General features: G+C 34.3%; 1 protein-coding gene across 2 annotated transcripts in view; it reads right to left on the minus strand.

Moving 5' to 3' along the window:
- LOC106670598 (MAM domain-containing glycosylphosphatidylinositol anchor protein 2-like) overlaps positions 1–4339 on the minus strand; it is a 531551-nt gene extending 527212 nt beyond the window's left edge. For both annotated transcript variants that reach the window (XM_014401087.2, XM_024226040.1), the window contains exon 1: positions 4168–4339. In XM_014401087.2, coding sequence (XP_014256573.2) covers positions 4168–4246 — 79 coding nt within the window. In that variant the 5' untranslated portion in view covers positions 4247–4339. The remainder of the gene's footprint in view (positions 1–4167) is intronic.
- Positions 4340–9024: the final 4685 nt, after the last annotated feature.

A 9024-nucleotide genomic window follows, 5' to 3' on the forward strand; every position in this document is an offset into this window, starting at 1 on the left:
GAACGACGAGACACTGTACATACAATGGGTATCCTTACTTTTATCGGAAGTGGTTCAGCATATTTAAATACTCAAAGTTTAAAACGTTTATTTTTATTATTTTACAAACCGCGTTGTCCACTTAGTTGCGTCTCAACGTCAGGCGTAAGCCGTCACAGTGATCAACAACGTACAAAAGAGACTTAACTAATTAAAATAGCACCCACGATAACCACTGAAGATGCTTAAAATAATCTGACATGCCAAATGAAATATCTGACCAGAATGATCGTATACGATTGTACCATAAGTTCAAGGCCCTAAAGCCCCCGAAAGAAACATCACAATATGTAAATATTAAATTGAAAGAAAATTTCAAGTTGATTGAAACTGTAGAATACAAAAGCCGTAAATAAAACCACCATAGTATATGTTTTAGTACCTTTGGTAATAGATAGTTAAATAAAATGGGCAGTAAAACAGCTCGTTTAGGGTTGATATCTGCTTTAACTTGAGAGATAAACTTAACTGCTCGTCCCCCTATAAATTAAAAATTAAACAAACCTGAGTAAAGCAGTAGAACATTTCCGTTAAGTCTACGAGAGGATAAATGGCCAGGTTCTTTCAATAAAAATCATTTGAAAAGACATAAACATTCAAAACTTACCACGAACTCGAAATAGATTTTTATTACATTATAAAAATTACAGATTTGATATTTGTAGTAATTAAAAATCATAACAACGAGAAGGGTCAATCTTCGACGCGCTTTTTTTTAAATCGTCCGGCTGACAAGTGAATTTTAAACAACATGCGAACATTTCGGGCCTTTTTTTATGTAAATTAATGTATGTTTAGTCTGATAAACATAAATACATCAATAAAATATGCCAAGATGATCACACTGTTAACATCTAGGCACACACTTCGGATTTTACAAATCTAAGAACAAAGTAGTGTTTTGTGTTTTTTTCCGTTTTTCAAATCTTTGTGTATTAAGGGGTATTAAGGGTAATATTATGATTTCAACTCTTTCTTGGAAATAATTTTATGCATGAGGATAGATGACTTATTTCTTGTTTGCATAATTTGTTCGGTTTTGTTGTTCTATTTATACTACAACAAAGGCAAATTCGAAATAAAACAAAAGAAAAATCCCTATGGTTTAATTTATACATAATTATATAAAACTAATTACAAACAATGTTGTTTAGTCTCTTTTTTATGTGTATATATNATATCAGTTTATCTAAAATTAAGACGATCGTTTGATAATTATCGTAAAAATAACTGTTTTAGTTTTTTGGGTTTTTTGTAAAATCAAATTTTTTGAACAATGGCAAGTTTAATAAATTCACTTTTGTCCGGTGCATATAAAGGTCTCGTGATTGGTAAACACTGACCTGTATATAAATTAATTAAAGAGATCCAGAAAATTTATTCTAACAATAATTTTAAATTCTAAGAGCAATTTTAAATTAATTTTCTTTTGTTTTTAACTTGGTTGTTGAGCAGACATGCTGAGTATGGAGTTTTAATGGACGCAAATAACCACAGTATTTCGTAGTGATTTTTCACAATGGACCAACGACTTGAATTCTGGTGTTGTTTTCCAGAGCAAGCCTCCAAAATTATTACTTTTAAAAATTTAAAATAGCACGACGAGTGTGTCACAGATATCACTAATTTTACTTTGACCTGTCGACACTTTTGACAGGTATAAAATATCATTGTCGATTTGTACAACAATAACCCGTCATACGATTAATTTAACCGGTTATTTTCATTTATTAAATAAATCAAAATCGTCCGGTTGATCTGGCAATAATCGTAATTCAAATAAACTTTAAATTAGGTCAATCGTTTCATCTCAATAGTACAGTGAGAGTCAAAATAGCGTCTACCCTTAATGTTTTTAATTATTTCTAAGACAATTCTCTTTTCATTGTGTTACAACAGTATTTGGTTTATTTTGAAGGGTTAGAGATAAATAAAACACATAAAATCTCCCACTTGTGTTTGAAATTGAATTTTATAAATAACTCTTTGAATAGTCAATCTCTTCTTTGTTCTTGGTTTTTCTGTAAAGCTTCTTTCTAACGTTCCTATAGTTTGATTTTTTTAAGTTAAGGGCCTTTCATGGCTACGAAGGTACTGGAGATTACTCAAAAAGGCATGGATCAGGACGCATTCATGTCAATCTCAACGAGATGGTCGTTTTATTTTTTCGAATGTACTCCTTAATCGACATTCTAGTTGTTGGGGTCAAGCAACGTCTTCAAAAAGTTAGAAATATTGTCAGTTTGCTAGTCACTGCAAGGCGAAGACTTTCAGAAGCTGAATTACGTGCGAGAAGGCCTACCACTGGTTCAGAACTTCCGACAAAGCACAGAACTGCTCGGTTAAATTTCCCAAGAAATCATATCAATTGGATTGAGCACGATTGGACATAAATCTTGTTTTCGGATGAGTCAAGGTTTTGCTTAAGGTCTTCTGACGGCCAAGAGGTTTGAAGAACTGGAGAGCGACATACCCACTCAACATTTTCACTCCAGAAAAGCTATGGAGGTGGTAGTGTTAAGGTTTGGCCAAGAATTTCTATGGAAGGTCATACTAACTAGATCTTCCTCGAGGGTTCCCTAAAAGCAGCCCGATACATTGAAGGTTTGTTATCACAAGTAGTGTTCCTTAAATGCCACTAATTGGCGACGGTTTTATTTTTATGTATGACAATGCAAGGCCCCACACACCTAGGATCGTTGGTGACTACTTGGAACGGATTTCAATTCAATGTTAGGAAGCATGTAGTCCCGACCTAAACCCTATCAAATATCTATGGGTCGAGTTGTCAAAGTCAATAAAAATGGGCCCTGTTGAAGGAGTATGAAAATATTCCACACTACGTTCAAAAAGTCATAAAAATTTATGCCACGTCGAATCTAAGTGGAGAAATGAAATGAATATTTTCTTCATTGTTTTCATAGAAACATTTTTGGGAAATTGGTTTTACTCAGTGTAATTGCTATTTTTATTTTTTTTTAATTTAGCTATAATTCTCAATGTAGTTTTATACAGTATCAGTATTATAATCATTATTATAAGATAAAAAATAAACACGAATTTAATAATGGATCAGTGAAAAGATCTTGTCTGACAAATAATATGTAGTATTTTTTATGATGAATTTGTTAATCAAATATTTTAGCGATATTATATTTTACATTAATAAAACGTGGATGTCAACCTTTTAATTTCATTAGATCAATGTTAAAATTAATCCGGGCTATTTGCTATTTTTAATTTTAAGTATTTTACCTTTCCCTTTTTAAATAACTTTTTACTACTTTTTATATCTCGTTAAAATAAATAAATTATATAATTATATTATATTGAGTTATTTTATATGTGTGTGTGTGTGTGTGTGTGTGTGTGTTTTATCATGGAAAACAAAAATAAAATCTAATTTTCGACGGTTATGTTACTTTAAATAAATTAACAGTTATTATATTTTACATTAATTAAACTTCTAATTCCAGTGGATGAATGATCGGTTTGCTCTATTAATTATTAATTTAAAAAATTATTTTTGCTGTTTTAATTTTTTTTACGGAAAGTAATACTTTATTTGTCAAGGAGTCGGTACAAATATATAGTTTTATATCAAACATTTTAAAATTTTCCGTAAAGTTAAACTTAAAAGGAACATTTATTATGTAATGAATACAATATATTAGTATCGGTAATAGGTTAGCAACATAATCGTATACAAACATAAGAATTTTTGATCAATGAGTTGCAGGAGTACAAAAAATATTTAGCTTTGATTATATGTATAATTATAGATAGAGGGGGAGAGAGAGAGAGAAATATAATATAAAATAAAATAAAAACAAAAACAAAAAGGGAAGAAAAAGAAAGAAGAACAAAATATACAATTAGAGAGATATTCCTATCCTTACAATTTTATAATAATGGTTAAACTGAACGGTCAGACTTTATATTCTTTCTCCTTTCCCTCCTCCCTCTTCCCTAATAATAAAAAATATTAAAATAGTAAATTTATTTATAATCTTACGTATTTCACCTGTAACCTACAACGTTTTTAAACGGCTAAATAAAATTTCAATTTATTTAAAAAAATTGCGCCAAAATTATTTAAGGCATTGGACAATTAAAATAAGAACTTACCTCTGGTTAAAACGGCAGCTGCAGTCGAGTAGTCGTAAGTGGTCAGAAACAGGATGAGGTGGAAGAGAGGGTTCTTCATGGCGAACGTTTTCGTGATCGCTTAGGTCCTTTAAAGACGACGATCACCAAAACCGTGTTTTGCAGAAATTCGGCTTAGCTCCACTCACGACCGTGCTCGGTAAGCTACTGAGTGGTTGGCAGGAGCTTCGCGCCAGGGGGGGAGAAGTCCCGTGGAGGGGCGAAGCATCTTCCCATCAAGTCCGACGATAACTTATTCAAGTCTTATTATATATGAACATTACTGGACAAACGTCTTTTGAAGCGGCGTTTTACTGAGAGGTCGTGTTTCAACACCAAGCCAGTAGCGTCATTAATGTTAATCATAGTCAATAATTTTCAATTTGACCGTTCTGAGTCGAACATTGTTTAAATGTTGGTAATGAGAATTAAGTAGACATTTGGTCAATCAAGACTCCAATATAGGTCCCTCTGCGTCTCAATTTATCACTTTTGTAGAACCACCCCAACCTTCCCTTTAACAACAATTCTATGGATTTCCTGCGGCTCTGCAAACAGTAGTTAGCACACTATTGATTTATAGGTACTCCTCTACCCGTCAGAAACCAGGTAAATTTAACTTTTTATTAACGCTACATTAAAACCAGTAGCTATCAAGCAAAAAACCAGCGTATTGTATTGATTGCAAGTTGATGAATTATGCTACTGGGTCCGTGATCGCTGGTTTACGCATCTCGGCTTCACGGTTCAGTGACGAACTGGAATTGATGACCACCTGGATCATTTCAACGTGTGTTTATCCACCCCCAGGCCAACAATATACTTAAAGAAAAAAACACTCGTAGTTTGTTGTTTATTTCAAACTGTATTTATTTACATATATTGCTATATTAATTACAAGCTGGGACCACGGTTTCCAAAAGACCTTCCTCAATGTACTTTAGTGCACTGGCTCTCCAGTAGTAGGGAGTTGCAGGACGTCTAGGGAGTTGGTTATTCTCAGGATCTTAGAAAATTTAGGGACGCCTACTGATGCTATGACCTCTAAATTCAGTTTTGACAAAACAGTTCTAATCAAAATACCTTGTAGAGCAGACTGGGAAAAAAGGGATCCCAGTTAATGAAGAACCATTCTGGTTTACAGGTGGCTCCAAAACCGAGTATGGGTCAGGAGGTGGCATTTACGGAAATAAACCAAGGACTAGAATTCATATAAGCCTTGGACAATATGCCGTTTTTCAAGCGTAAACTGTGCCTACTGAACACTGTACCAGGGAGATAAGAAGGCTGGGGATTATCAATAGAAGAATAGCCATCTACCGGATAGCCAGGCGGGACTGAAGGCAGTGCCGCATCTGTAAAGTCCAGAGTCGTTTGGGACTGCGTTAGAACCCTGTTAGACATTGCAGAAAATAAAAAAATTAACTAGGGCACATAGGGCAGAGGGGCAACGAAGAGGCCGATAAATTGACCAAGGAAAGTACAATGACGTCACCTATTGACCCTGACCCTTTTGTGGCTTACCAAACTGCCAAAAACGCGGCAGACAATGGATCAAAATAAGTCCTCCGCTCAATGGGAATGTAGCCGGGACAGAGGCATGCTAAAAAGTTTATCAAAGGACCATCGCAGAACTAACGGCAGAACTACTAAATCGACTTCGAAGGCATATATAGGCCACAAGGCTCGAAGTGGCAGAAACAAGCCTGTGTGCATATTGTCAGGAAGAAGAAGGAACAACGGATCACCTCTTATCGGTGATATATAGGCGGAGGCCTATATAGGCAAGCTGAGATTCCTAATCCTGGGAGAGGAAAAGCCAGGGCCTGGAGGATACACACGGGAGCCCTTGAAAAAGCGTCTGGTAAAAAGCTTCAAGCTTAACGAGGAGCTCTAGATAAAAATAATGGAGATACACAGTAGACCAATACTGGTCGCGGTGCACAGGTAAAGAGGCCGGGTCCTACATTATTTAATATATTTTCACGAAACCTTCTGATGACTGTTTAGAGCACCCCCTTACATGACGAACTACATATCAAGGAATCCGTTAGATGTCAGTTCCATAGTGCGGCAAGAGCCCTAAAAATATCGTTTCTACCCATCGTAATCGTGGTATTCTCTTCGATCGAGTCTTCTGGCGGGCCTAAACCGCTGTAAACCATGGTGGATGGTAGAGCGCGGCACACCCAGGACTTGGGCTAGGTATAGACGTCCGCCGTTGACGAAAGCATCTGCCCGGACGAGACCTTCTCTTTAAGAACAAAAAATAATTAATTTTTTTACTCAAACTTATTAGTTATTAATGTGTGTTTACGTTTTAAGTCTACTATTAATCTTTATACCTAGTATCTCTTATTATACTTTTAATTCTTAATTGTTTTAGAAGTAGCACATGTCAATTATCGATTTTTTCGTTTCTTCTGGCAATGACGATTTTTTTATCAATAGGAATAACTGAACGACGTTTTAATCTTTATTTTTGATTATAAATTTATTCGCTGTTTATCTAACAAAACTTGCAAACTTCACGATGTGCTCAATAAGAATCAAATACAAAATAGTCATAGCAGTATTTTTGCGTTATGAGTGACAAAGTAATTCCACGTCTTGGGTGGATATATGAAGAGCCACAAATCATCCTCAGTACAACCGTCGGATATCGCCTTGAATGACAGGTCCGAGTTGTTGCATGACAACATAATTGGGGCATATGTTTTAGACAGCACGGCATATCTAAACTCCTTGAAAATGAGCCTTGGCAACAGGCAACATGTACAAATTATCCACATCTGACTAGTTGAATCGAAAACTTGCACAAAAAATTTATTTTTAAAAACTATTCATTTGCCAGCTATGCGACATGATCATCTCGATTATTGATTGATTTTAATAATACAATAATATTAAAAAATTACAGATATTGTAAAATGATAAAAAGATTTACAAAATACAAATTGCAATATTGCCTGTTATATTAAAGGTTATATCGGACAAAGAGAGGTAATCTATTTTCATTCCTGTTGAAATGGGTGGAGAATTGTTCTTTTTTCACATAATTGACGATTCATTGTTTTAATTTGAACAATCAATAATATTGCAATAGATAATTTTTAAATTGTTTAAATTCTTGTATGACTTGGAAGTCAAGTAACAATCGTTTATATGTCAAATTACGAAAGTAAGTTTTGTCTTTTTCTAACACCAGAGAAAAATTATTATTCAACTGACAATTTTGCCATATGAAGCTACAGAAAAGTACCATAGAAAACAATCGTTATTTACCTCCTTCGTTAGTTTTCTTCGACAAAATATGACACAATGGGAACTGATTTTTTTACAACAGATTTTTAAAAAATCAAAACTTAACGTTTCACAAAAGACGATGGGATATCTTAAAGTCTAGATGGAAAGGAAAAAGAGTGAAGATGAATGGAATTGTAAGAAAACTCGAAACTGGAGCACTGCGGTGATGAACAGAGACAAATGGAAGGATTTACGTCAGGCGTCCTCTCTGCCACTTCTAGTATAGTTGTACAAAGTAGTAAAGCACAAGAAAAACATAACATCTCTGTAATTAACTGCGCACTTGGAAGCTTTCACTTTTCATGTGATATCTACTTAACAAACTTATTTCAAGCTTTAGAAACGTTTTTCTCTTTGATGGTTTTGTAATTTGTTCAGGATCCTTTTCTAAATTTCTTTTGAATATCATGAAGATCAGTTGTTAACACAATATTTTTAATTGCTGTTACCTGTTTTCAGTTGGTTTCAAGTTTCATTTGAAATCATTATTGATTTTTATTCAAATTCGATGTTACATTTTCCTACAATGAGTTTACCATATTCTCCAGATATGGTAAATTATGCGCCATAATTTGCATATCATTCATCATAGGCAGTTATTTTGCAATTTAAATTTTTTTAAATCCAAACTTTTCAGAAGCTACATTACACTTGCTTATGGTTTGAAAACATGGTATCGTAGAACCCCCAGTGCGATGTTAAATAATAATTATAAATTATTATCAAAACATAATTTGATCTCTTTTCTGTCGCTTTTCTTTACTGAACTTGTGATGTAGTAATGGATCCGTCTATACTCGCTTGTCACTCAACCGAGCTTAGTATCTGTCGCAGTAGCTGTGTACTGTATGGTCCACGCCTGACTGACTACGATTTTTTGTCGTCCATTTCACACAACTTCGCACAAACTTTCCCAACCTTTTGAGTGTAATCAACCTTCTCACATTGGAACAGATTTAATCGTGAGAATACGTGCGTCTAGTTCAGACTTGAAACTGTCTGACCAGCTTCCTTTATTGTGTACAATAGGCGACCTAAGATCTCGCTTTTCATGACACAAACACCCCAAATTAAAAATTTAAGTAGAAAGGGCTTAATAAATAATAAATGTTGGTTTTAAATGCTGGGATCGCCAAACTGCAAAAACAATTAGGATAATATTATTTTTGATCCAGGTTTGATTTTTCACTAGGAACGACTATGTACGACTGAAACTGCAGACAACTTAATTATACGACTTGACCTCTCACATTGAAACTAACTTGTTGGACCGTTTGCCCACCCCCATCCCCATTTGTAGGTTTTAAAAAATACTTTAAAAAGATGTGTATTTGTTTTATGTGGTTAAAAGTGTTAGGTTGTTGATAACGTGGAGACACAAAGGTAGAATGGAACCTGGAATGTGTTAACCTTTTACCAACGAAAAGAAAACAGTCCACTCAAAAATTTATTCACTTACTATTTTGTTCCCCCTCTTGTGATAAAAATGTCATAAAACACTGAAAAACGTAGATTGTAAATACCCGGATCTTT

This window comes from Cimex lectularius, unplaced genomic scaffold, assembly GCF_000648675.2.
Source record: "Cimex lectularius strain Harlan isolate CLEC.00 unplaced genomic scaffold, Clec_2.1 scaffold58, whole genome shotgun sequence".
Lineage (NCBI taxonomy): Eukaryota > Metazoa > Arthropoda > Insecta > Hemiptera > Cimicidae > Cimex > Cimex lectularius.